Source organism: Ursus arctos, unplaced genomic scaffold (assembly GCF_023065955.2).
Source record: "Ursus arctos isolate Adak ecotype North America unplaced genomic scaffold, UrsArc2.0 scaffold_18, whole genome shotgun sequence".
Lineage (NCBI taxonomy): Eukaryota > Metazoa > Chordata > Mammalia > Carnivora > Ursidae > Ursus > Ursus arctos.
In genome coordinates, this window is record NW_026622852.1 from 25,869,297 (window position 1) to 25,894,933 (window position 25,637).

At 55.5% G+C, this 25,637-nt stretch overlaps 1 protein-coding gene across 7 annotated transcripts in view; it reads right to left on the bottom strand.

Moving 5' to 3' along the window:
* Nucleotides 1-2,613: 2,613 nt before the first annotated feature.
* The window catches only part of TLN1 (talin 1), a 31,676-nt gene continuing 8,652 nt past the window's right edge, over nucleotides 2,614-25,637 (bottom strand). For 4 of the 7 annotated variants that reach the window (XM_044386819.3, XM_048223305.2, XM_044386820.3 and 1 more), the window contains exons 8-57: nucleotides 25,263-25,323; nucleotides 24,521-24,625; nucleotides 24,026-24,181; nucleotides 23,175-23,276; nucleotides 22,935-23,011; nucleotides 22,513-22,693; nucleotides 22,219-22,332; nucleotides 21,968-22,076; nucleotides 21,529-21,737; nucleotides 21,276-21,374; nucleotides 20,107-20,274; nucleotides 19,632-19,926; nucleotides 18,912-19,078; nucleotides 17,966-18,094; nucleotides 17,727-17,843; nucleotides 17,521-17,634; nucleotides 17,195-17,329; nucleotides 16,695-16,823; nucleotides 16,213-16,315; nucleotides 15,884-16,092; nucleotides 15,413-15,532; nucleotides 15,008-15,205; nucleotides 14,660-14,799; nucleotides 14,397-14,490; nucleotides 14,204-14,293; nucleotides 13,974-14,096; nucleotides 12,654-12,797; nucleotides 12,051-12,212; nucleotides 11,673-11,813; nucleotides 11,398-11,579; nucleotides 11,073-11,205; nucleotides 10,878-10,979; nucleotides 10,618-10,788; nucleotides 10,374-10,523; nucleotides 10,164-10,265; nucleotides 9,965-10,084; nucleotides 9,072-9,218; nucleotides 8,736-8,902; nucleotides 8,442-8,625; nucleotides 8,223-8,348; nucleotides 8,006-8,122; nucleotides 5,445-5,630; nucleotides 5,203-5,310; nucleotides 4,603-4,708; nucleotides 4,280-4,404; nucleotides 4,062-4,187; nucleotides 3,872-3,934; nucleotides 3,580-3,762; nucleotides 3,314-3,442; nucleotides 2,614-3,184 (exon numbers count right to left, since the gene is read on the bottom strand). In XM_044386819.3, coding sequence (XP_044242754.2) covers nucleotides 3,059-3,184; nucleotides 3,314-3,442; nucleotides 3,580-3,762; nucleotides 3,872-3,934; nucleotides 4,062-4,187; nucleotides 4,280-4,404; nucleotides 4,603-4,708; nucleotides 5,203-5,310; nucleotides 5,445-5,630; nucleotides 8,006-8,122; nucleotides 8,223-8,348; nucleotides 8,442-8,625; nucleotides 8,736-8,902; nucleotides 9,072-9,218; nucleotides 9,965-10,084; nucleotides 10,164-10,265; nucleotides 10,374-10,523; nucleotides 10,618-10,788; nucleotides 10,878-10,979; nucleotides 11,073-11,205; nucleotides 11,398-11,579; nucleotides 11,673-11,813; nucleotides 12,051-12,212; nucleotides 12,654-12,797; nucleotides 13,974-14,096; nucleotides 14,204-14,293; nucleotides 14,397-14,490; nucleotides 14,660-14,799; nucleotides 15,008-15,205; nucleotides 15,413-15,532; nucleotides 15,884-16,092; nucleotides 16,213-16,315; nucleotides 16,695-16,823; nucleotides 17,195-17,329; nucleotides 17,521-17,634; nucleotides 17,727-17,843; nucleotides 17,966-18,094; nucleotides 18,912-19,078; nucleotides 19,632-19,926; nucleotides 20,107-20,274; nucleotides 21,276-21,374; nucleotides 21,529-21,737; nucleotides 21,968-22,076; nucleotides 22,219-22,332; nucleotides 22,513-22,693; nucleotides 22,935-23,011; nucleotides 23,175-23,276; nucleotides 24,026-24,181; nucleotides 24,521-24,625; nucleotides 25,263-25,323 — 6,844 coding nt within the window. In that variant the 3' untranslated portion in view covers nucleotides 2,614-3,058. Of the gene's footprint in view, nucleotides 3,185-3,313; nucleotides 3,443-3,579; nucleotides 3,763-3,871; nucleotides 3,935-4,061; nucleotides 4,188-4,279; nucleotides 4,405-4,602; nucleotides 4,709-5,202; nucleotides 5,311-5,444; nucleotides 5,631-8,005; nucleotides 8,123-8,222; nucleotides 8,349-8,441; nucleotides 8,626-8,735; nucleotides 8,903-9,071; nucleotides 9,219-9,964; nucleotides 10,085-10,163; nucleotides 10,266-10,373; nucleotides 10,524-10,617; nucleotides 10,789-10,877; nucleotides 10,980-11,072; nucleotides 11,206-11,397; nucleotides 11,580-11,672; nucleotides 11,814-12,050; nucleotides 12,213-12,653; nucleotides 12,798-13,973; nucleotides 14,097-14,203; nucleotides 14,294-14,396; nucleotides 14,491-14,659; nucleotides 14,800-15,007; nucleotides 15,206-15,412; nucleotides 15,533-15,883; nucleotides 16,093-16,212; nucleotides 16,316-16,694; nucleotides 16,824-17,194; nucleotides 17,330-17,520; nucleotides 17,635-17,726; nucleotides 17,844-17,965; nucleotides 18,095-18,911; nucleotides 19,079-19,631; nucleotides 19,927-20,106; nucleotides 20,275-20,827; nucleotides 20,879-21,275; nucleotides 21,375-21,528; nucleotides 21,738-21,967; nucleotides 22,077-22,218; nucleotides 22,333-22,512; nucleotides 22,694-22,934; nucleotides 23,012-23,174; nucleotides 23,277-24,025; nucleotides 24,182-24,520; nucleotides 24,626-25,262; nucleotides 25,324-25,637 lie in introns of all 7 variants that reach the window. The other 3 variants (XM_057313570.1, XM_057313571.1, XM_057313569.1) reach the window with 1 other exon arrangement.

Here is a 25,637-nt window from a genome sequence, read left to right on the forward strand (position 1 = left end):
TGATTGGTTTCAGCGGAAAAGTCTGTTTTGGGAGGCTGTGCAGCTCATGGTAGCAGACACAAGTTTTCCAGAATTCTAATCCTTACTTGAAAGCTCAAAATGGCAACAAATACTGCCGGGGTTTGGGGAGCCTGTGTGGCTCAGTCAGTTAGGCGTCTGCCTCTTGATGTCGGCTCAGGTCAGGATCTCAGGGTCATGGGATCTAGCCGAGACCGGCTTCCCAGTGGGGAGCCTGCTGGAGATCTCTCTCCCTCTCCCTTTGCCCCTTCCCCCACCCTCGTGCACAGGCTCTCGCTCTCTCTCTCAAATAAATAAACCTTAAAAAAAAAAAACTGTCGGATTTCCCCCTGATGTTATAGAGTCCACTTGTTCCTTTTTGAGAAGAGTTCTACCAGATACCAAAGTCTGATAACCATGGTTCGTCAGTCGTTTTCAAGCGTATTCCATGAAAAAAGCAGCTAGTTCAGCTCACAAGGCCGACGAGTAAGGCTTTCCTTGAGACACCGTCATACTTCCGTGGGCAGCGGACGTGCTCCGTGCATACTTCCCAATTCATCGCATAGAATATTGAAAAGATGGGGCACCTGGCTGGCTCAGTCAGAGGAGCATGTGACTCTTGATTTCAGGGTCGTGAGGGGGAGCCCCGCGTTCGCTATGGAGCCTACTTAAATACTGAAAAGACTTGCTACTCAAGGATTTAGATTTAATAAAATTAATTTTTAAAAGCTGCTTCATCAAGGAGATTCTTAGATGAACCTGGCATTTATTTGTTAAATTGCTAGTGCGTGGCGGGGAAGAATGACAGTGAGTATCAGTACGGTTTGTGACAGTGCCTTGTTCCGTGCTAAGACGGTTTTACCTGCCATTTTTGTCAGTACAAATGGTGAGCACTGTGAAGAAGGAAAATAATGGCTTCGTATTATGAAAATAATCTTGAGCTTATGGGCTCCTGAAAGGGTTTTGGGTACCAGGAGGTCCCTGAGGACCACATTGTAAGAACGGCTGGTCTGATGGGTATTTGAGCCTCTCCCTGGAAGGCTCCCCGGGGCATCACTAGTGAGAGGTGTGCGATTGGTCCCAGTTCCTGAGGACATGGCAGGGAAGTGGTGGCAGGAGTAAGCAGCTGTCCTGGGCTGATAGCTGGAGGAGTTCAGTCTGGACTACCACTCGTTGGGGAGGTTGTAGAAGGGATTTGAACTCTACGGTTCCCAACTCACGATGCTAGGACATTGAATCTGGGGTGAGGGGGCCACAGTGGTATGCACTGGAGTTGCCAGGCCTCTGCGTCAGAGAGGTGATAATGCATCTGTATTTTCCAGTGCTTAGCATGGGCCTGGCTTAGCAAATATTGAATGAATTAATCACAGGTGTCAGGAGTGATGGTAGGAGGCTGGCACCTTCCCTAAAGGGCTGCTCTGGGGAGGACAAAGTAATTCCAGCTACTTTATTTTTTTATTTATTTATTTATTTTTTTAAGATTTTATTTATTTATTTTGACAGAGAGAGACAGCCAGCGAGAGAGGGAACACAAGCAGGGGGAGTGGGAGAGGAAGAAGCAGGCTCCCACCAGAGGAGCCTGATGTGGGACTCGATCCTGGAACGCCAGGATCACGCCCTGAGCCGAAGGCAGCCGCCCAACAACTGCGCTACCCAGGCGCCCCTCCAGCTACTTTAAACTTACTCTGATGGGGTAGGAGTAGAAGATGCTGTGGCTTCAAGGAGGTGAAATGTGCCCAAGAATAGTAGTGGGTGATGTTTATTTTACTTGGAGGGAGGGACAAGGAAATATACTGGGCAACAGGGCTGGTTAAAGAATCACGCATGAGAATCATGGCAGACCTGAGAGGACGCCACCTGATCCGTGCCGTGTGGCCAGAGGGGGTGAATGCGGAAGGAAGTGGAAACAACACTCTCCTCCCTGACTGCCTCCTGCCACGTAACCTCCAGATTAGCAGGGCAACTGGAACAGGGCTACCAGTACCTGCCTGGCCACAAGGAGAGTTGTGCCCCCTGATGAAGTCTTATATGGGGATCAAGCTTTTTCAGTTCTTTTTCTTCTAGTAGTATTCTAGGCACAAGTAACAAGGCCTTGGAGGGCTCACGAGTGCCCCCGCAGTAGAAACTACGAGATGCGGCCTCAGGGTGGATTCTTTGCTTGTTAACAGCCTGGACCTTATCTGTGGTCATAGTTCTCTGAGGCTCAGACACTTATAACTTACAGGCTTATTCTTTTCAGCAAAACTGCTTTTGAAAACCTTGAATTTGGCCAGGAACTGCATTTGTTCAAATACTCTGAGCAGTTACGAAAAAACAGAGTGTCCCTGGTAGCCACAAAGGGCAGTGGCAGCTGCTGTCCCAGCAGAACGACACTTGGTGAGGCGTAGGCGCTGGCCAGTGAGCTAAGGGGACAACAGGAATAGGACTTCTCAGCTTCCCAACTATGGTGACTGGGTGTGAGGAGGAGGAAGGGGCTGCAGGGGGCAGCATGCCACAATGTACCCCACCCCATTTGTGAGCCAGATGAAGTTGTTGATAGAACAGAGTCACATTCTTTCCTCCACCTTCTCTTTCCCTGAGGGGACTCTCCCGTCTCCTCACAAAGCCAAGCAGGGGTTGCAGGCAGAATCACCTTTATTGGAGCATGACCTGTTTGGGGCTTACAACCCCGTGGCCCCCACAGATAGCTGGGGGTGGGGGTAGACAGTATCAAAAAAGTAGTAGAGCCAAGGCTGTGGGGACTGGCTGGAAGCTGCTGGCAGGGTGCAGCGGGCTGGAGCCCTGGCAGGTTCAGACTGACATACAGCAGCGTTAATAATACTCTCGGAGCGTTAATACTCTAGGGAGGGGCAGGCACTTAGGGGGCCCTAGGGCATGAAGGCACTTGGAGTCAGGGAGGGGGCAGGGGATGTGCAGCGGGACTGGGGAGGCCCAGGCCCGGGGTCTGGCAGGCACTCTGGGGAGTGCTGGGGCTGGGCGGGCCGGGCCGACCGCCCAGAAGGCTTTGGTAGCGGCGGGCACAGTCTCTGGGCTGGGTCTGCATTAAATAGAAGCGGCCGCCCTAATGCTCATCCCGAAGCTCTGAAGGCAGGAACTTGTACTGCTGTTGCCGGATCTGTGCCAGCTTCTTCCGCGCCTCTTCCAGCTCCCGTTCCTTCCGAAGCATCTCTTCCTGTGCGGCAATGATCTGAGGGATGGAGATCAGGGGCTCGGTTCAGCGAGCGTGTGCCTTAGGGTGCAGGGGCGCTGGGGCCAGCGCCGGCAGCGTGACTGCCTTGCTGGCAGGGTCCTTCAGGGTGTCTGGGGCAAAGCTCACCTGGGCGATGCCCCCCACCATCTTCTCCTTCACCACCACTGTCTCGTTCTCTTGGTCTTCAAAGGCTGCGGCCTTCTGGGCCGCCTTCACCAGGTTGTCCGAGGCGCGCTTCACCGCGTTGCCAGCAGCCTGGGCAGAGGGAAGGCAGTGGGAGGCTGGGAACTCAGCTGAGAGTCGCTCTCCTCCCTCACAGAGAAGCACGTCTTGGGGGTCACGGTTTAAAGCAGCACAGCCCAAGGTACCGCCGGATGGTCAGGGTTCCTCACCTGAAGTCGTTTCATTGCCTCAGAGTCCTGGTCAGCCTTGACCTTGCAGGCCACCAGGAGCTGGGCTGTGGACGCAGCCACCTGCTTGGCTGATGAGATGAGCTTCTCCTGGCTGGCGTGGCCTTGCACAGCTGCATTGGCAGCTTCACACAGATTGTTGGTGGCTGCGGCCACCATCCGGGCCTGCAGTGAGGAGGACTCGGTCAGAATATGCCTCCTGCCCTGGTCCTTCCCCTCTCCGGGCTTCTCAAGCCTCCCTAGCTGAGGGGCCTAGTGGGTACGGTGTACTCACAGCAGAAATGAGGCCTTGGGACCACTGCCCATCATCCAGTGCATTGGCTGGAATGGCGCCCACCTGTGGAGGACAGAGGAGGCCTATTCAGACCTGTGCTCTCCGTAGGTGTGTAAAAGCCCGCCAGCAATTTCAGGATGGACAGCGACACTGCTGCTGTGCCCATTCTTCCGGGCATCCGAGTGCGTACCTTCCCTTGGGCCACGAGTTCCCTCTGGGCGGCTGACGCCGCCTTTACCAGGGCGCTGGTGGCCGCCGCGATGGACTTGGCAGCTTCCAGTATCTGCTCCTCAAAGTTGAGGGACTCATCTGCCTCCTACAACGAACAAAGGTTGCAGAGAGAGACGCAAAGTCAAGGTGGGCACGTTCTGCCAGGAGGGGCGGAAAGACGGACGGGGGAGGACGGACCTTGGGTTTGGCCCGAGGCTTCAGCTGCTCCAGCTTTTTGGCTGCAGCCTCAATGGCGGCCGCAGCTCCCAGGAGCTCGTTCTCAGCAATGACTGTGGGGTCCTCTGGGTCCACCCATTCTGTTCCTGGTGGGGCGAAGGGAGGAAGAAAAGGGCTAAGGCAGAGCAGGGAGGTCAGGAGCACCGGGCAGCAGGGTTAGTAGCACCAGCCCCCGGCACCTGTGGGGAATGTGGGCAGAGGCCGGCTCAGAGCAGCGCAGCCAGGAGGCAGAGATCTCCCCGTGACAGAGGCTCTCTTCCCTCCCTGCCCTGGTCACCCCTCACCCTTCATGGCCTCAGCAGCCTGGATGAGCTCAGTGACCGAACCAGCCACACGCTTTGAGTGTCCCGTCAGCTGCTGCTTCAGTTCCGGGCTTGGCTTCTGCAGGGTCTGGGGAAGAGAGGCCAGGGAGCAGGAAGCATCAGATCTCAGCTTCTACCAGAGCTAAGACACGGGCCGACTGTGACCCCTGCCCCTGCCGAGACCGCTTAACACCGCAGCCCTCAAACCCCACACCGCCTCGCAGGTGCACTCCTGGCACCACGCCGCACACATGGTGAACACAGCGGGAGGTGCGCCACTCACCGGCTGACAAGGAGCAAGGAGAATGATGAGAAGAAGAGACGAAGGTAGAGAAGGGGGCGGTCAGGTGGGAAGAGAGGAGATAAGAGAAATGAGGAGGAAGAGGTGAGCGGGAAAACCAAAGATTCTAAGAACGATGGGGCCCCAGTGGAAGGGAGACTTGGGAATGAGAACAGATTTGGGAAGTAGAAGGGGGGTGGGGCGATCTGAAGGAACAAATCGAGAGCGGGGTGTGAAGCACGTGGGGAGAGGCCGGTCGTCCGGGAGGCTGGCACGAGGAGCAGACCGCCCGCCTTCCTTACCAGCAGCACGTGGTCCAGCAGCTCCAGGTAGCCGTTGGCACACTCCCGGCCGTAGTGCAGGGCCCGAAGCCGCACATCAGGGGCCACTTCTGGGTGGTAAGCTGCTTCCTAGCCCACAGACTTAGCGTGAGGATCCCGAAGAGCCCCAGGCCCCCGGAGCCCCTGCACTTTCTCCCCTCCCACGTTCTGCCCGAGAGCTGCCGCACTGCCTCGGACTTCCGCCTCCCTATCAGGGTTTCTACCTTGCAAGCCCGAAGCATATCTGCGATAGCACGACGACTCAGATTAGCTGTGGCAATGACGTCCTCCTGGCGACAGGAGTTGCCAGCGGCAACAGCCTTGGCTGTTGCCATGGTAATACCCTTGGTCATGCGAATAAAATCTTCTGGGGTGGAGGTCTTGGCAGGTGGCTCTGGGGAACAGAAGACCTGTTGAGGGTCGAACAAGAAAAATTGTACGGTGAGTGGGACTTAAGACAATGTAGCACTCTCCTTGTACCATCTGTCCATTCATCCACCGGCTTGATAACCGGCATTCACCGAGTACTTATTGTAGATCGGGTCCTTGGAGGAGTTCACACATCACAGCTGACATAAGGCTGCTGCTCATTTCTGACTGAAGTGATTGGGAAGAGTTTATTTGTTTGAAATTTAAGAAGTACCTCTGAGCTAGGTTTTCATTCCTAAGTGATAGAGAAGCCTTGGAGGAGTGAGTGGCCCAGGTAGGGCAAGGGCTGGGTATTAAGAGACCTAGATAACAGAAGGGCATTTTAGGTACACAGAGGGCCATGAATAACCAGGATGTCAAGTGAGAGAGTATCAAGAAATGTTCCAGAATTATAGGGATGGTGGAGAAAAGGTTGTTGGGGCCCTGAATATCAGATCAAGAAACTTAGAATTTTACATAATAAGTCAATAAAAATATTTTGATATATGTGTTTATCCAGCAAATTATTAAAAATCAGCAGGTGGTAGGTTCTGTGTGAGGTGTTAGAGGAGTGCAATGGGGAATAAAGGAGAAAAGGCCCTTGTTCTCATGGCGTTTACACTACTGTTTTCGACACAGACAACGAATAGGCAAATGAGCAGAAAGACTGACCTGAGCTGTGAGGGAAATAAAGAGGGTGCTGTGCTGAGAAATAAAAATGAGGTCCTTTCTCAGGTAGGCAGCTGCGGAAGCCTCTCTAAGGGGAGGGCTTTTTTTTTTTTTTTTTTTTTTTAAAGATTTTAGTTTACTTTTCAAAGTAATCTCTACACCCAAAGTGGGGCTGGAACTCACGGCCCTGAGATCAAGCGTAGCATGCTTCACTGAGCGAGCCAGCTAGGTGCCCCTGAGGAGAGGACACTTAAGCTGCAGCCTGAAGGACTGGGAGAAGCCAGATATTCAGAAAGCTGGAGTAAAGCAAGTGTGAGGGCCTGCAACAGGAAGGAAGGGACAGAGTGCAGGGACCGGGGCTGTGGAAGGGGGAAGAGCAGGACGAGAGGAGACGGGGGAGGTTGGCAGGGGCCATGGGGCTTGGAAGGTGACGGTAAGGAGTGTGGATTTTACCACAGACGCCAGGGCACTCACTAAAGGGTTTTAAGCAGTGAAGTGACATAACCTCGTTTATATTCTCTGGCTCCTGTGTACAGAGAGCGCATGGGAGGGGTGAATGAGGGGGCAGAGCAGATGGAGGCTATGGCATCAACGCACCAAAGGACTGGTGATGGTTTGGACAAGGTGGAGGTGGTGGGGGCAGGGAAAAGAGAAAATGAGATCCACCGGGAGGGAGCGCTGACACATCTCAGCGATGTGCTTAGATGTGAGGAACGAGAGGAAAATGAACATTACAGCTGGATTCCTGCCTTTAGGATCAGAGTTATTAAAAGGTGCCGCTGACCAAGATGGGAAAGACGAGGGAATGATCAGGTTTGGGAGGCAGAAAGCTAAGAGTTTCAGTTTGGGCATCGCCAAGGACCGTATCAGAAAGGTGAATTCAGAAATGAGTAAGACGAGAAGGAGGTGAGAATGGCAGCAACTGAAGGAGAGGAGAGTCCCAGGCAGAAAGCCCGCGCAGCAAAGTGGAGGGAGAGCAGATGAGGACCCCAAGCAGGGTGCCTGCAGGGGGATGGGAGAGGAGGGCTGGGAGGACGAGCCATGGCCCAGATCGGGGAATGAGACCGGAGGGTCACAGGTGACTGAGGCGGCTACCATCCTAAGAGGAAGGGGCTTGTTGGCCAGAAGCTGGGAGGCCTGGCATCTCGGTGGTTTGTCAAGCAGGCAGCTAAGAATAACTAAACTCAGAACTGAAGTCAACTTGCTAGAGAACGACCATGGAAGTGGTTAAACATGCCAAAGAAGACGACAGAGAAAGGCGATTTGCAGCAGTTCGGGCCGGCCTCGGCGTTCACTAGGCCGGAGGTGGCTCGCTGGCGCTGTGGAAGAGGCACTGGAGAAGCAAGACAAAAGCCGGTGTCCGGAGGGCCAAGGAAGAAAGAGTTCCAGAGAGGCTTGTTCACAAAGTCAAATGATTTCAAAATGTCTGAAGAAGATGAAAGCCAAGAAGAGGCCACAGAATGTGGCAGCTCGGAGGCCACTGGTGGCGGGCGAAAGCGGGAGGGTGGGGGAAGGCAGGCGTCAAATGCTCACTAAGGAGTAGGCGAGGAGGGGAAAGACACCAGCGCAGCCTACTTAGGAAGTCTGGCTGTGAGCGAGGAGAAGGAGTGTGACTGTTTACATTTCTGTGAATACCTGAAATGCAGATTCACAGTCTGTCACGATCCCTGTCGGACCCAAGACCCCAGTGCCCCAGATTCTCGCTCACCGCCAGCTCCTGCCGTATGTGTTCTGTGGTTGCCTCCAGGGCCCGTGTGCCTTTGGTGGCCTCATCTTCCACGGCTTTCACGGTCTTGAGCAACGATGTCACGTTGGTCACCATCACCTGGGGGCATCAGAGGAGTTGCAGAGGGCGTCACGTTAAGAAACAGGAGGAAGCACAGTGATCCGCCCCTCTCCTGATGTTGCTCTCGTTCCCCTCCGACCTTGGCGGAGTTCTTGAGCTGCCATACAGCAGGGTCGTCCCCGACTTTGCCAGCTGCAGCCTTTGTTGCGCTGATGAGGTCTCCCAGGGCTTTGGCCACATCCTTCACTGCGTTGATCAGCACTACCTGTATGAGAGAGCAGAGGCTCGGTCCGTGGGAGGGAAAGGGGGAACAGGCAGTGAGTGGTTCTGGCCAGAATTAGGGGAATCAGCTGGATACCTGTGTCTCAGGGTCCTCGGCTCCCAGGCTGGCTGCACCCAGCTTGACAACGTCGGCGAGGCGGGTGATGGTGGCCACAGAGGATTGGGCAGCCTGTGCTAACTTCTCCTGGCTCCCGGCTGCGTTCTGCACCAGGACCTTGGTGTCTTCCACCAGCACCTTGGCGGTCTTCAGAATGCCCTCCCTGAGGGAGGGCCCGGCTTAGTCAGCCCTTTGCAGGCCTCCGCCAGTCCCTCCAGCCTCTTCTGGCCCCACCCGCCACCCTGCCTCCAGGAAGCCCAGTTCCTTCCTCACCGGTGATCAGCGAAAGTCTCGGCTCCCTCGCGATTGAGGGTGCCGGCGGTAGCGAACATGATGGTGGTGTCGAGGTCGGCAATGATGCCCGACACTGCACTGGCGGCCGTGATGCAGGCCTGGGTGCCACGATTCCCGGCCTGCAGCGCGGCCAGCACATGGGAGACCTGGGGGAGGAAAGGCACATGGTGACTCTGGTCAGTGCCTCGTGGAAGGGGAAGGTCACCAGTGCCCAGGAGAAGGGATGGAGGAGAGGGCTGGGAAGGCGGGAAGAGGATGGGAAGGGCAGCAGGGCTGGGGAGCCAGTGCCCAGTCCACGGCGGTGAGTGCCGTCACCTTCTCGGAGACTCTCCGGGCACACTCTATGAGCTCCTTCTTGGTGTAGGCGTCGCTAGGGCTGCACTGCAGGGCACCTGCCTTGGTGACCAGAGCGGCACAGCCGTGCCCCAGCTCCTGCACGCGGTGCTTGATGTGGGCACCTATCTGCGAGCGGATGGGAAAGGGAGATGGGCTTTACAAAAGGCACTTGGACCTCCACTGTGCTTGGAGGAGTCACGAAGGACCTAACAGAACATGCACCGTAGACTAAAGGGGTGGTGAGAAAAAGTGCCCAGCACACAGGTTTCCTGTTTCATATCCTTCAGGCAGGAGGTCACCTCCTACACATGGAAAATAATAGCACGCAAGCACCCACTGGTGAGGATTATGTTAAGCACAGGGAGGAGGTGGGGAAGAAGCACTTTATGCTGGGGTATTTGAATCAGAGGGCCACGGATTACAATTTGGCCTGGATGTGGTTAAGGAGGGGTTTGGGGCTGGGGATTAGGTGTGTGGTAGTAAGATCCAATTACTTGCTTTCTTGGAAAGCCAGGAGCTTAGGGAAGGAAGAACTTCATGGGTCTGCAACGAGGAAGAACTAAGAAGAGATTACAGACCCGCAGGATAGCAGAGAAGCAGCCACAGTCGCAGAGGGGTGTCAGCAGACCAGGAAATCTCTAGATTGTCAGCTGTCTCCTCTATCCCTGTGACTTTGATCCTGTCCCTATACAAGCCCTGACCACTCTTTAGTGGAGTGGCCCTGAGGGGGTGTTCCCCTTTCTCAAGAAGGCTAGACAGAGTAAGGGTGGGATGGCCCCGGAGGCTGACATGATGGAGACAAAGGGCATGCCACTATTTTCTGTGAGGGGCGGGGAGGGGGAGGCCTTCATGGCAGCTGCCCCCATGTTTACCTCTTCGTTCTCAGCAGCCACAGCTGCAGGCTTGGCCTGGGAGGCCAGACGGCCGTAGTCACTGGTCAGCTGGTTAGCAAGAGGGCCTAGCTCCTCAGGGCTGGTGTTTGACTTGGTTACCTGGTGACAACAGAAGAAGTAAAGTTATGCCCACACCAAGCTCCCCGGGGGTAGCCTTCTTACACTCTCCCAAACTCACCATCTCTTGAACGGTTACAGCAATGGCCTTGGCTGTCCGCACCATAGTTGTCTGGTAATCCACAAAAGAACCTTCTGGTTCACCCATTGGTCCTTCATCTAGCTGAGGGGGGCGGATGGAGGGAGGAGATTGATTGTCAGGTCTCTGACACCGAACTCAGGGACCCTGGCCCTGGGGAGCCTCTGACCGCAGGCACCCCAGGACTCTCACCTGGTTGATGGCCTGGGTGATGGAGTCCACCATGCCGCCAACAACCCCAGCAGCACTGGCTGCCTCGTTGAGGGTTGTCGTCAGGTCCTCTACGGCCTCTGTCATCATCTGCACAGCCTCCTCCAGGGCCTCCTGGGTGTGAGCTGCTTGCTGGGGGGCAGAGCGAGTGAGTGGAGGGGGGCTCTGGTGTTCCCGCTTCTCTGAGCTCGTCCTAGTAGCAGCCCCTCCCTCCCGCTCTCAGTACCTTGGGGTTCCCGCCGGCCTCCTTGGCTGTGTACAGCAACTGCAAGGCGGACTCTGCCAAGGTTTTCGTCTGGTCTAGGAGCGCCATCTGCTGCGGGTGGCTCAGGGTCTTGGAGGCAGCACCCACTGCAGCCAGGGTGAGCGGCTCAAAGTATTGTGCCATCTGGGACACCTGAGGCGGAGGGGTTCGAGTGGAGGTCAGCTGGGCCAGGAACCCTCGCCTGCCCTGCCCTGGGACTCCCCACTTGTCTCGCCGGGTACCTTGTGTCCCAGCTGGGAGGCTTCAGCCCGCGCAGCACTGGCCAGCGGCTCGATAAGGTGGGAGATCTCCTGCACTGCAGTGAGCATCTGAGTGTGCAAGGCCTGGGAAGGAAGCCGGCTTGAGCCCTGACTGTGACCTGGAACAGGGCCTCTCTTCCCAGATGCAACCTTTCATATAACCCGTTTCTCCCTTACCTCTTGAGAGATTCCCTCCCGGGGAGCAAGCTGTTGGCTGACTGCAGCGAGGGAAGCCTGGTCTAGGTCCCGCAGACAGCTGTTCAGAGCTGTGATGGCCGCCTCGCACTCCAGCTGCCCTGGAGCCTTGTCCCTGTAGACACATCATAGGCTCCAACACCAAGAACATCCCTTTAAAACAAGGCTAGTCTATCTTTCCCCATATCCCCCAAATTTTGGAAAACAGGTCTCCAACACGATCCCATCTAATTGCACTACCCGCCCTGCCCCCGTTCTGCCACAGTGTATGGTCTCTAGTCACACCGGTTCTCTACCCCCGCAATACCTCATGCTCGTGATGAGCTTCTTGATGGAGTCTGAGACAGTCCGGGAGTGGCCAGCCAGCACTGACCAGCGCGGGGGGTCCCGGGGATTGACTGCTAGGGCCCGGGCTGTCTGGATCAGTCCCCCGGCACTCTCCAACATCGTCTTGGCAGAGATCACAATGGGCTCCATGGCAGCCCGGCCCTGGGGAGAGAGGAGGCAGGGAGGTGAGTCTCAAAACTCCTGCAAAGATGAGGGGGCAGCCGGCCCATTGGTTCTCCCTTCACATCGCCTCACCTCAGGGCTGATCTGGGCAGGAATGCTGGAGAACTCAGGGTTGGATGCAAAGGCACTCAGATTGTCCACGGCCTCCAGCAGAGGGGCCGTTGCTGCTCGGCACTGGGCACGGTTCTCTTCTGTGAAAGCTCCGTCAAGCGCCTGGAAGTGGGAGTGACAGGCCCTCAGGACTGACTGTAGGCAAAGGAGGTGAAGCCCAGGTCTCCTTTCCTGGGCTAAAGGGGCGGGGAGAGGCTGGTGATGACCAGCATGAACACGGAAGGGCTTGGGCTCAGGCAGATGGGCTGTGATAGAAGGCCTCAGGGACTGAGGCAGGGACTCGGGGAGAGGAAGACTGGACGGGTCAGAGGGAGGCTGGGAATTTCAAACACTGACAACCTTGATAGTCTTGACAAGATTGGCTGTGCTGTTGGCCACCTCCTTGGCCGACTGTACGAACTGGCGCTTGGCGGTAGGATTGGCGGTACGAGCAGAAGCCAGGCGGCAGCTGTTACACAGTGCAGAGGTGTGCTTGGCCACAATGGTGGCTGCAGAGAGCACCTGTGGAGACAGACACGCGGAAGAGCCACGATGAGGGCAGGAGGGAAGGGTATGACCCAGACAGGAGCCCGCAGGTTGGAGGGAGAGCAAGATCTCTGGAAGTCTAACTAGGAAAGATGGAGTCACCTGAGAAGTGAAGATTTGGGAGACAGAGATACCCAAAGATGAACAGGGTGTGGGAAGGGGGAGATGGAAGACAGACACACTGATGGAGAAGCTGTAGTAGGGTAAGTAGGAGAGTGAACTCAAACATCTACAGAGAAGTTCTGAACTTAGCAGTAACTAGAGTGACAAGAAACATGGCAGGAGAAGACAATTACCCCCAGAGAAGCTGTGTATGGAAGGTCAGAGATGCGCCCCCACACCTCCCTCTTGGGCCGGTCCATCCTGGCCCGGCACCCTTTCCCAGACTTGCCCATAGTACCTGTTCCCTTAAGTTACCTGCGCCTGCGTACAGCCAGGCTCCCCCAAACTCTGACAGGCCATCTGAATTGCCTGGTTTGCACGGGCGAACTGTGTGGGCTCCACCAGTCCTTGCTGCCCAGCTTGGCTGTTGGGATCAGAGACCCCCACCAGATATGCAGCCTGGGGAGAGAGAGGGGTAGGGGGCTGAGAAAGAAAGGCTATCTCTCGGTGGGACCGACCAGTGACAGTGGGCACAAAGGGGAGCAGGGGTAAGTTAGTAGCCAGGGTACTATGTGAGCGGGGGCGTATTAACAAATGACAATCAGACTATAAAAAAGAAAAAACCTCTCCTGTTTTGTTGAATGTGTTTGAACATTTCAGGTTAAAAAGGAAAAAAAAAAAAAAAAGGAAAACCACATGGTAAGGGTTTCATCAAACTTCTATGTAGATGTGTATCTGGGGGACTGTAAGGTAAGAAGTACTGCTTAACATAAGTAGAAGTCAAAAAGTTTGAAAGCCACCCTGGCACGCACACACACACACGTGCACGCACACACACGTGCACGCAGGCAAAGCCCCTTTGAAAGAGTCTGAAAACTGTGCAGGATATTAGGACCACTGATATTCACACCACCTCCAAGCTTCAGAGATTTGGAGAGGAAAGGGATGGGTATAACGGTTGCCAACGATTTTTTATGATTAGAAGACCATCAGAAGGTTTGATTTATACTTCAAACATGGTCACTCTGCTTCTTGCTCTTTATGCTTTTCCAGAAATAAGTCACACCACATAGACTAGGCCACCCAATAGGCCATATAGAACAGGGCAAAGGAAGGTAGGAGAGACTGAGGGAGCAGGCTGGTAGGCTTTCAGGGAACAGTCCGAGATGAACAAGCCAGTCGGCCTTAAGGGTTTAAGTACTAAAGCAAAGTACCCTCACAGCTAACAGGTTGTTCCATCTTCATAAATGCATAAAAAGGCAAAGCTAAGTGGTGACTCAATTAGCTGGAAATACAGTCACTGGTACTATTTTAATAAAGTGATAGTTAATGTGAAAAAGGGCTTGCATATGCTAATTAGCATAGACCAAGAAAGCCAGGGCTGGAAAAGGGCCCATGACTGGACAATGTCATCAGAACCCAAGGTACCAGGGGTTCAGGGGTGACAGCGACCAGAACTGTTGGTATTCTATGGTTGCTGACAAACATCTCCACGAAGGAGGAGGAAGAAATCCAGTTTCCACAGAGTTGGTTTTGCAAACATCACTTCTTGGTTATCTATGGGAGCGTCAGGCTGTTAGGGTGGCAGGGGAGGGAAAGCAGGGGACCGTCCAGGGACCGTCGCGGGGGAGTAACCTGTGCGGCTGCCTCGGTGAAGCCACAGAGGGCCTTGGAGGCTGTGGCGATGGCCTCCCCGAACTCTGGCAGGTTCCCATTCTTGGCGTTTTGGGAGATGCCAGTCATGGCCTCACCCAGTACCTGAGAAACAGAGGGTAGTAGGAGAATCCGTCCCTGTCCTCAGAGGGGCAAAGGAGCCCCTGGTTCATCCCATCTTCCTGCCCCCCGCCCCCCTTGCCCTCACTCACCTTTGAGTTCTCCATCACACTGTCTAGGCAGCCGAAGTAGGACATGTCATTGATGGGCTGGACCGGGTTCTCTAGGAGTTCCCGGACTGTCTGTACAGGGGGAGGACAAAGCAGGACTCAAGACACCGCCTTCACCCCCAAACCCAGAATACCTTCCTCAGCCTCCACACCACTCAGCCTGCCCAGTGCCCACCTCCAATTCCCGCAGGGCATTGTCACACTCCTTCTGGCCTGGAGCCTGCTGGGTGCACATGGTGATGAGCTGGTTGATGCTGTCGGTCACCGCCCTGGGAGGAACAGAAGGTTGAGTGGATGCACGCAGAGGTCATCACTCTTGGACGGGAAGTGTCTATTTCTCTTTTGTGTGTAACCACTCCTAAGGTGGGACTTCTCAGGAAATGTCCCCTCCCCAGTCTCTTCAACATTGCGGGGCTGGGCTTCCCAGCTCCTATTTACCGTGCAGCTGCAGCCAGCTGACTCTTGAGGTTGGGGGCAGCAGGGTCCGTGGACAGAGCCTTGGCAGCCAGAAGGAGTTTGCTCGAAGACATAGAGATGCCTTTCAAGTTGGACACGACCTGGGCCCGGTCCTCCTGGCTCTGTTGAAGGCGAAAAGGTCAACACATTGTCCAGTCAGTCCTTTCTTATCTGTCTCTAAAAGGGCTCTTCTGTCCCAGATACTCAAATGTTGCTAGAGACTGGAGAGGGGAGGGAGGGGAGGAAGGGAGGCAGGCAGAGGTGAGGACTGAGCAGTCACACGGGCACCTCTCACCTAACTGCTGAGTTGGACCCTGTGCCTTTTCATACCGGGGCTTGTCCTGCCATCTCCACACCAGCTTCCAGGAAGGTGCTGAAGTCCTGTCCAAATCGACCTGAGGCTCGAGCCAGGTCCTGGGGGGTTCCCCGAGAAGCCTGTACCAGTTCTGTGGCTGCCTGATTCAGCCCAGCAGCAGCCTCATTCAACCGGCTCTGAGCTTCTTGAAATGTCCCGGTGCTGGGGGGAAGCTGCAGGGTCGGAGAGAAAGTCAGAAGCGAGCATAGGGAGCGACGAGAGGGAGAGTTTAGTCAAGTGCTGGGAGGTGGGCACAGAGCCTGGGAGTAATAAAAGGGGGTAAATCTGGGAAGTCAAGGTCAAGGAGAGGTCTAGAGGTGGAAGGAGAAATTTCGAATTCTTCAGCTCCTATGTGCCCCCCACACTCCTGGTCTTCCTACCGAGTCACTCAGGAGTCGCTTGCTGGCGTCTCCCACTGCTCGCAGGGCATTGTCCACATCTCGCTGGCCAGGCAGGCAGCTGACACAACGGTTCAGGGCCTGGGTCACCGCTTTAGCCACCTGAGGTGGAAAAGGGGAAAGGTGTTGCCAAAATGGAAACAATTTGGGAGAGTTCCTCCTCCACTCATGGGGACATGGGAAAAAACCATTCTACTGCCTCCAAAGTGAAGAGGAAAGGGGGTGTGTAGCTGAAGTTAGGGTATCAAGTGACAGTGATCAAACTGTCTCGAACCTGGTGTTCAGCTAGGCCCTGCCTCAGGCTGAGACACTCCTACCAAGACTGAGGGAAAGGGTGGAATCCAGACAGGAGCTGGCAAGAGCAGGCCTGAGAAGAGGCCTAGCAGTGTGGATGAGACTTTGCTCTAGTCAGGTTGAGCTGTAGGTGGAAGTGGCCTCTTCCCCAGAGCTAACCTGGGCAAGCCGCTGCTGGCTTTCAGGGTCCCCTGGATGGCCGGCTGCCTTTTTTGCCTCCTCGATGAGGCTGCTGGCTTTGTCCAGAACATCGCTGGCTGTGTCAAGCACAATGGCCTGCACTGCAGGATCTGACGTCAGGGCAGCTACACCCCGAGCGGCCTGGGCCAGTGACCGTAGCCCACCTGCCACATCCCGAGCTGCGATCCCTGGGAGATGAAGGGAAAAGGTGCCTTTACTGCCAGGCCCAATCCCTGTGGCTTCCTCTGTCAGCTCCATCCCTCCTTCAGCTCCTGCTCCCCAGCCCCTTCCTGGCCCTGTCCACATACCTGCGTAATTCTCATTGCCCTGGGCAACCTCCCCCAGCAGCTGGGCAATGGCGGAGCTCACTGCTTTGGTGCTGTTACCCAAGTCCTGGGCACATTTCTCCATCTAGGGATGAAGTGGGAGACTCAGGGGCAGAAAGAACCGGGAAATGAGAACTTGAGAAGCTAGCTGGGATCAGCTGGCAGTTTAAATGAAGGTTTTGGGCAGCTCTGGAGTACAAGTGGGAAAGAAAACTTCAGGGTTTGATTAAGAATGAGTTTTTTTTTTTTTAAATAAGATTTTATTTATCTGACAGAGAAAGAGCGAGGTCGAGAGCACGCACAAGCACAGGGAGCAGCAGGCAGAGGGAGAAGCAGCTTCCCGCTGAGCAGGGAGCCTGATGTGGGGCTCGATCCCAGGACCCTGGGATGACCTGAGCCAAAGGCAGACGCTTAACCAACTGAGCCACCCAGGCGCCCAAGAATGAGGTATTAAGAATACTTACGGTCTCCCCAGGTAAGGGTTTAAGCTTGCCATCTCGAGCTGCTGCCTTCACTTCCTGCAGGTCTCTCTCTAGATTCTGGACCACACTCAGTGCAGAATCCATCTCCAAAGGCCCACACGCTTCCTGAGCCTACAACGATAAGGGGGTTTGGGTACAGGAGGTACTGCTGTGTGCCACTGATGCCCCAGGTTATACAGTCACCCCTGTGTTAGGTTATTCTGCAGACCCCCATCATCCCAGAACTCCACCCTCATTTTCTCTTTTTTTTTAAAAGATTTATTTATTTGAGAGAGAAAGAGAGCGTGTGATGCGCTTGCACGCACAGCAGGGAGGGAGAGAGAAACTTTAGCAGACTCTGCGCTGAGCGTGGGGCCCGACACGGGGCCTGATCTCATGAGCCTTAGATCATGACCTGAGCCAAAATCAAGAGTCAGATGCTTAACCGACCGCGCCCCCACGCACCCCTACCCTCACACCCCGAAGCCAGCCAGCTCCCATACCTTCTGGGCAGCGGTACGAAGTTCGGCCAGTGCGGTGCCAAGGTTTTTAGCACACTGACTCAGCTGCATGGCCGAAGCCTGGTCCTGAACTGTTGGCACTGATGCCTTCGCAGCGGCCACCATCTTCCCACCTGGCTGTTGGGGAACAGGTGGGCAGATGAATGTACCATCTGCTTGGGTACAGGGACTGATGATGCTTAGGACACGGCGAGTGCTGTGGCTTCGTCTGGGAAGGAGGCTATTGGCGGAGCTTTAAACTGTGGGCGAGCTCAGAGACTCAGAGGGTGGGAAGGGTCCTGTCTGAGAGGTGGGAGAGGGTGCCTTGCCTGCAGGAAGCTCTGGCTTGCGGCAATGAGGGCCAGCTGAGCACTGGGACTGTCAGGCTGAGCCTGGCTCCCTCGGACGCCCTGCACCAGCAGCGGAATTTGTTCTGCCACAGCCTGTGGGTGAAAACATCATGAGAGCCACCTCGCCACAGACCGGAGGCAGGGGGAGTCTCCCTCCTCCCACACCTCCTCCCACTGAGTCTCACCTTGCAGCTCTGCACCAGCAAGGGCTGGGGGCCGGCAGAGGCCTTGGCGGCGGAGGCTGCGTGCTGGGCCGCAGCGATGGTCTGTGTAGCTGAGGCCGCAGCCTGTTTGGCTGCGTGCTGTGAGGACAGAGTAGTTAGGACAAGCCCCAGGCGGTCCCCCACTCAGTCTCTGGCCCCTCCCGGTGTTGTTCCTCCCACGGTGCCCACGCTCTTGCTCCTGGCTCATGTCCCAGCCTCACCTCCAGGCGCTGCACCAGCTTCTTCTTGATGGCATTCTGCGCAGCTGCATTGGTCGCCATGCGCAGACCCTCGGCTGCCTCCCGCAGCCGCTGCTGCTGCTCCTCACTGTCGGGGTGGGCGGCTGCTCCCTGAGAGAAGTGGAAAGACAGTCATCACTCAGCATCCCTGTGGGCCCCAAAGAAGCTCTGCTCTGATCCCTCCAGACTCAAACCTTCTCCTGAAGTCATTTCTAACCATCCACACTAAAGGTCACCACAGCTGACATGAGCTGCCTCGGGCAGGCAAAACGGAAGTGTAGGGGGGCCCTGGATTCCCTCTGGACCCTTTTCAGGTGGAATTATTTCTTCTTTCCCTCTTGGGGGGAGGAGCCATGTGTCTTTCCCTGTTCCTCACAAAATGCCACTAGCAAATGGGGGTGAGGAGGGCTCTCTGGGACAAGGAGGACACAGTTTAGAGCAGGGATCTCAAAAACCACATCAGGGGACCTGGCTACTCCTGCAAACTGAAGAGCCCCAGAGCCCAGGGAGTATGAGAGCCTCTTGGCTTCTTCCTGACAGTCTTCTGCACCTTGAGTCCCCCTGCCTTGTCTTTCTCTGCACTGTTGGCAGGGGAACCCCAAGGACTGAATGCTTCTGTGCATTCCCAGGAGAGACCAGAAAGCAGGCAGCAAAGTAGAGGAAAATAAGGACAGCAGACCTTGGACTTGGGGGAAGAAAAAGGGCACGGTCACCTTTTCAGTTAGCAAGCACTCTGGCAGCCACTCTGGCTCAAAATCTGGGCCGCCATCCGCCTGGAGCCTGGGGTGCATTTATTTCCTGAGCACTTCTATCTGTTCTCATGTATTTCCTGCTTTTCCTGGGTCTCTCCCGAGACCCAGGAAAAGGGTGACCATTTGGATCTTTCCTTCAGATCTCAGTCTGGGTGTTTGCACAAAAGGCCTTGTACCTTGGCAGCCTCCACCATCTTGGCTGTGGCATCAGCCAGGATCTTAGCGGCACTTAATAGCTTGCGAGAATTCTCCAGATCGCTCTCCCCCTCGGCATCAGCCTTGATGGCATTGACCAGGTCAGAGGTGGCTTGGGCTAGGATGCGGGCCTGTCGTACCATCTCACCTGAGGACAGGACACAATCAAGTAAGGAAGCCAGAGACACTGTGAGGGGGACAGGGGTGGGGGAAAAGGGTGCAGACAAGGTGGACATTGCTCTTGAGGCCAGCTAAAGAGAGACAAAGGTTCTCAAAGTGATTCCCTGGAGTTGTTTTTTGAGTTTAGGATCTTGGAGAGGGAGATTCCCCGGTGGGCTCACATGGGGAGGAAGACAGTCTCTAATGGGTATTTTCAGCAAACAGTCTTGAGAGGATCAGATACCCATTGTGAAGGCTTTCAGAGGTGAGCGGGTAGGGTGCAGTGGGGAAGGCTAACTCTTAATAATGCCACCTTCCAGCTTCCAGCTGCGTTTGTGCAGACTTCTGTACATTCTCTAAACACACCAGAGGCAGACCACGTTCCTGCTTTACAGAGGACAAACTGGAGGTTTCAGAGAGACTGAACACCTAGCCTACTGTGCTGAGTCCTTAGGGGGAGGTGGCGGGTCTGCAAGGGAATGTCCATTGGGCTCAGGGAGCCTCACTGGGGTTCGCTGTCTTCCCAGGAGTGGTGTCCTTACCAGCGTCACCCATGGAACTGAAGATGTTCTCGGTGACGGTGAGGATGGTGTCAGTGGCCTGGTCATAACGGCCAGCAGGCCCAGCCCCCGTGGCGTGGGCCTTCACATGCTGCAGCAGCTCATTCAGGGCCTGGGTGACGGCTGTGGCCGCTGCTCCTACCCCCCGCAGCAGCTGCCCGTCCTCTGTGGCTGCCTGGGAGGCGGACACACAGCCCTCCACGGCTTTGGCCACCAGGCGTCCAGCCTCCACCAGCTGCTCTTGGCAGACAGGTGAGCTGATTGTAGGCGCCACCACCTGCGGGCAAACTGCGCGTGAGAGACGAAGGCCACGGAAAGGAGTCGTGAGGTGGGGTGTTTGTGGTGTTTGCGACAGTCACTGGGATAGGTAAGGAGGAGCCGAAGAGGTGAAACGAGAGGCTCTCGTGTGTGGCACCATCGCCCCTCAGCACAGGCTAGCGCAACCTCTGGGGCTCACCTTGGTACAGGCCACCAGCTGGGAGGTGGACAAGGCACACTGTGTTGCTGCAGCAATGACCTGGGTCTGAAGCCCCGAGTCCTCTGTCCGCTGGGCCACACTCTTGGCCTTGAGGACCAAGGCAGCTGCAGCACTTGCCACGGCCTTGGCTAGCTGCATTAGTACGTCCTGTGAGGAAACAGCTGTCAGCAGGGCCTGAGATTGGGCTTGGGATCCATGGACCCTTCTCAGAGGCATAAGCTGTTTCATTATTCCCACTGACTCCGATCATAGGACAGTGTATGCAGAAGCAACCAGAAGCTACCCCAAGCCCCTGCCTCGAGCGCCCAGTAGGACAGAACCCTCACCGAGGAACAAACCTACACCAAAAGAAACAGAGCCTACACCAAAGGGAGAAATGCATGAGGCGGATACACTCGGACGGCGATGGGGAGGGAGGGGCGGTGCCGTTACAATGGGATGGAGAGAGATACCTCTCGGGGTCCCTCCCACCCCCAGCTTCCTTCCTCCATTCCTTCTCAGTCTTGGTTGAAAGCAGTCACCCTGGAGTGCGAGACCCCGTACAACCCTCCCTGACCCCAAGTCCCAAGCCCTGCCTGTGACATGCCTCCCCATCTGCCAGCATGTTCTGCTCCCCCAGGAGGCTGGGGGACAGGTGCAGAGCGAGTGTATGCGGCTCAGAGAGGACAAAGCTGGGAAGGCCCAGGCCAGAGGCCGTTACCGTGGGGGAATCGGGGGGAGATCGAGCCCCAGCCCCTCTGGGTGCACATATCTGCGTGGGAAATCCAGGATGACAAGTCAGCTGAGGAAACTGACATGGGGTGGGGAAGGGGTAGCTAGAGGAACAGTGTCCTCAGGGTGGCAAGGAGGGGGCTTCAAGATGTTAACTTGGGACAAGGGCTATACATGGGGAAGACAAGGAAAAGATGACAGGCGGCTACAAAATATTAATCAGCCAAGGGTGAACTAGTAGATTTAGTTTGGACTCAGGGGTTCTGAATTCTCATCCCCCCCAAAAGGGACTGGAGGTTCCCAGTGTCATCCCCTGCAAACAGAGGTTCAGATCGGCTCTGAGAAGTCAATTTGTAGTACCAGGAGTAGGAGCTAGATTCAGGGTCAGAGATGACCTCCAAGAAGCTTATGTTCTAGGGGTGGCGGAAATCACTAACCTGGAAGTGGGGGTCAGTATCACTTTCCCCAATTTGCTGCAACAGCTCCCCACTGGCCTGGCCCACGTTCCCAGCTGCTTGCAGCAGGTTCTGACGGGGCTGTGGAGAGTGGACACCGGTCAGAAGCTGCCCAATCCCTGCCCGCATGCCCACGGTCCTACACGCCCCCAGGTCCCACGCCTCCACCCCGCAGCCTGGACTGCCCCCTTCTCCTTTGGGCTCTCCTCCCTAGTGGCAGCCCGTGGCCCCCGACCTCAGCACTGGCTGGCTGGGCACTGCGCAGCAGCTCGGACACCGCCCCGGCGAGGCCCTTGGCGGCCTGCAGCAGGGGCCGGCCGCTGCCGCCTTCATCCTCCAGCAGGGCAGCCAACAGCTTCACGCCGCGGGACATCTCCGTGAGGTTGGAGGAGATGGTGGTGACCGCACAGCCCACTGCTGTGTAGTCTGTCTCCGCAGGGTCCCCTGAGGGAGGAGGAAGAGGAGCAGGAGTGAGAGGTGGGCAGGCCAGACGATGGGCGGGGGAGGCACACAGTCAGAGGCGTTAGTCACACACACATCCTGAGAGAGACATACACGCACGCAGACTCTTCCATGAGTCAGGGGGCGGTCCCACCCAGAGCCAGTCACACTCATGCTTGCACGCGCTCTTCCTTCCCCTCCCTGCCGCACAGAGAGCTCGGCGTCCAGCTTACCCGCTGTCAGGTTCACCACGGAGGCAGTGCCGGCCGTGATGGCATCTACCTGGGAGTGGATCTCATGCTTTGATTCATCCATCTTGTTCTTACGCCAGGCCTTCGAGGCCTGCGAGAAAGAGAGAGAGAGAGAGAGAGAGAGAGAGAGAGAGAGAAGCAAAGCTCAGGATCTGCCCTGGTTTGGTTAACCCCATTCCCTCTGGGGAGTCCCAGCCTCAGCACTGCTGGCCTCTCCTCCCTCCCATACTCACAGCATCCTGGCCCAGAGGGGGCAGAGTGTCAAAGTCATCCAGAGTGGCCTGGGCAGCCTGCACAGCCTGCATACTGGAGTTGATGGTCCCAGTGAGTGCCTGCTGGGCTGACGTCTGCAACACAAGGGTTGGAGAAATAGGGAATGCTTAGAGGCAAGAGAAGGTAAAGGAGGACTCGAGGCTAGGGATAGGAATACAAACAGGGACATGGGAAAAGACTGCCTAGCTCCTGGCTGGGCCCAGCTGACGGGGGAGAAAGGCCTGGTACCGTGGTGGCAGCAGAGGCACTCTTACCAAAGGGGGCATGTGTCCTCGGTGCATCTGGCCACTGGTAATCTGCTGCTGGGCCGGTGGCATGCTGCCCACCTGGAAATTCTCAGGACCAGAGGCTCCGGAGCGCATGATAGCAGGCAGGGCCACAGAGCCGTGCTCCACTTTCCCCACCCGGTTATACTGCTGCTGTAGGACTGTCGACCTAGAGAGGGGACACCCTGGGCAGCACTCAGAGGACTTTGCGGTCTCACCCCCTTCCCACCCAGCTCTACTACCTTTGCAGGTCTTGTGGTCTGGGGGGCGGGGGGGCGCGTGAGGTCTCATGAGAGCCTGTGACTGGTTAAAGAACTGTCCTAGGGATTCCCCACCCCTCAGCAGTCGTTGGAGATAGGCCCTGCCGTCCTTGCCCCTGACGGACGGGATCAGCCCAGTTCCCTTCGTACTTTTTGGGGGACACTGAGTCCTCCAGCATAGTAGACTCCTCGTCTCCCTCCAGCCCAAAGTGATCCTTGCTTTTTTTCTGTAGGAAGGAAAAAGGAACAACAATTAAAGAAAAGAGAGACAGGGAAAAGACAGCTCTTCTTTCCCCTAGTCAGCCTTTTTCCAGAACCTGGGTCCCCACTTTGAAAGGACCACCTTGGATAGAAGGTGAGGGAGGATAAGGAGAAGGCTGGGGTGCGCACCTTCTTAAGGATGATATCAATGTAGCCGGCGATGAGCTGTGCGATCTGCTCCCCTTCCGTCGTCTGTACTGAGTAGTAGCCATCTTGGTAGTCCCCAAAATCCTAGGGTGACAAGGTGGGGGCTTGGTGGGAGAGCCCGCATCTACCCAGGATGGAAAAGGGTAGGATGGGAGCCCCATGGATGAGCTGGTGAGGGGGCTTTGCCTGCCAAAAGCCCTCTAGGGAGAAGCCCATCCTTCTTCAATTTCCTCTTTATTTTCCTCCCTGGAGGGCACCGCTTTATTTCTGAAAAGCAGTCTTTGTGCTACATAGTTTCACATGCATGCCATTCATGAAATCTCTTCTCTCTCCCCCTGATAATACAGCTGGGAAGACACATTTATCATTGAAAGACAGCTGAGGGTGAGCACTGGTATCCAAAATGGAAAAACAGCCTTTACGAAGTTCTTGTCCCTTTGCTTGGGCACTTCATCAAGGCGGTGTCAGTTTCCAATCTGGCACACCAAAATATAAAGCTGGGGGGGGGGGACTATCATATAGTTGCTGCTGAAAGACAAGAGGCTTATTTTTTCTTTCTATCACCTTTTTCTTCCCTCTCCCCAAGTTTCCTGCGAGCTCGGCTTGCTGGTGATGGTTCTGTCCTGTTGATTTTAAAGACTGTTTCATTTAAGCATCAATTCTCTCCAGGAAAGCTTCTCCTCTACTCTGACCCCCATGGTCCTGTAATCGTTATAGTTCCCCTTTTTCTGGATTCACACTCAGTGCACTATCCCAAGGGAGGGGAGAGACCTCTGCAGCTGCCTCCACCTGGAAATTCCAGAGCCCCTTCCCCGCTGGGCCCCCAGACTCACCAGGGTGAAGCTCTTGGGAGAGGCAGCCCAGCGTTTGATGTTGGTGAGGCTCCACTCCTGGATCACCTCTTTGGTCTTCTCGTCCACTCGCATCACACACTCCTTAGTGATGCCCAGAAGCCTGGGCACCAGCTTGTTCTTTCCTTTCATCTTTTCCTGTGAGGCAGAGGTTGTCACTGGTGCTGTGGCCAGAGGTCACACAGAGGAGTGAATGAGCAGATCAGATCTAGACCACAAGGGGGTGCTGAGGAGCGCAGGAGAGCTGAACAGGGTGTCCGGAAGGAGCCAGGACAAGCTCCTCGAGGGAAAACACACGGTCGGGAGCCAAGTGGTGGCAGAGGGCTGACAACAGGGCGAATTTTCACAAGGTCAGAGCAAGGCAGAGAATGGGCCTTGTAGGGATGATGGAAAATGTGACCGAGGGCAGGGCCGGGGTTTGAGAGGAAAGGATAAGAGCGGGAATAAGGAGGACAGTGAGAAGGGTCTGTAGCCCACCTTAACCAGAAAAAAGGAGACGCCGTATGTCTTGAGGGAACGGGCTAGCTTCACGTAGCGCACCTTGGCCTCGATCTCACTCATCTGCCCACAATTCTTGTGTGCCTTAGAGTAGGAAATGGGGCAAAACGTTTAGCAAATGTGGGAACCTAGACAGTGTCACTGATCAGGAGTTGCGACGTTAACTACAATGGGAGCGTAGTGTGCGGGACACAGGAAAGGTTAGGGAGTGCAGGATATGAGAAATGAGAGGGTGACGGGCTGGGGGCTGACAAAGGATATGCACAAGCGACAATTCAGGGAATACAGTTAGAGAACTTGCAGATGTTCTAGAGACATAAACAGATAAGTAGAAGGTCAGATAGAAGGCTTTTTGGGCTGAGTATTCAAGAAGTGGGGATAACACATCTGTACAAAGATATACTTGTCACAGTAATTTCAGCCATACTGTCTCATTTGATTCTCCTACCAATCCTACCCAGGGCAGGTACTGTCATCCCACGTTAGAGGCAAAGAAAAGAAAACAAGAATATTGAATTGAATTCCACATCAAATGCAGTGATGGAACTGAGATGAAAGGCCCAGGTCTTCCGCTTTCTTGTCACAGGAGAGGTGGGAGAGCAGCTTGGTGGGTGGAAGCAGGGTGGGAGGAAACAAGGAAGGGGCTGGGGTCCATTCAGTCAGTAGGATTAAGCAGCAAAGCTCCCAGGGCATCCCCAACACTTCCCCTATCCCCATTCACCTGGAAGATCTTACGCTCTCCCTTCTGCTTCACATACTCCTTGGGCAGGAAGTCCTTCAGGCTATACCAGAAAAGGGAGGGTCAGCATGTAGTGGACAGCATCAGGGGTATGTGGGCCATGGACTGTGGGCCTGGGGGTGTGAGGAAATGTCTAGGACAGTGTTATCTTTGGGGAGATGGAAGGCTCGAGGGACCAGAGTTGGGATTATCCATGAAATCGAGACGACCTAGCATGAGCTCTTGAGTGCAGCCTGTGTCTCTCCCTACAGGGAAAGGAACCAAGGGAGCCTGAGTCGCAGGCTCAGTCCCTGAGGAAAGAGGGTCTAGAGCACTACCGCAGGGGACTGAGGGGAGGAGCTCAGTAGAAGGATGACC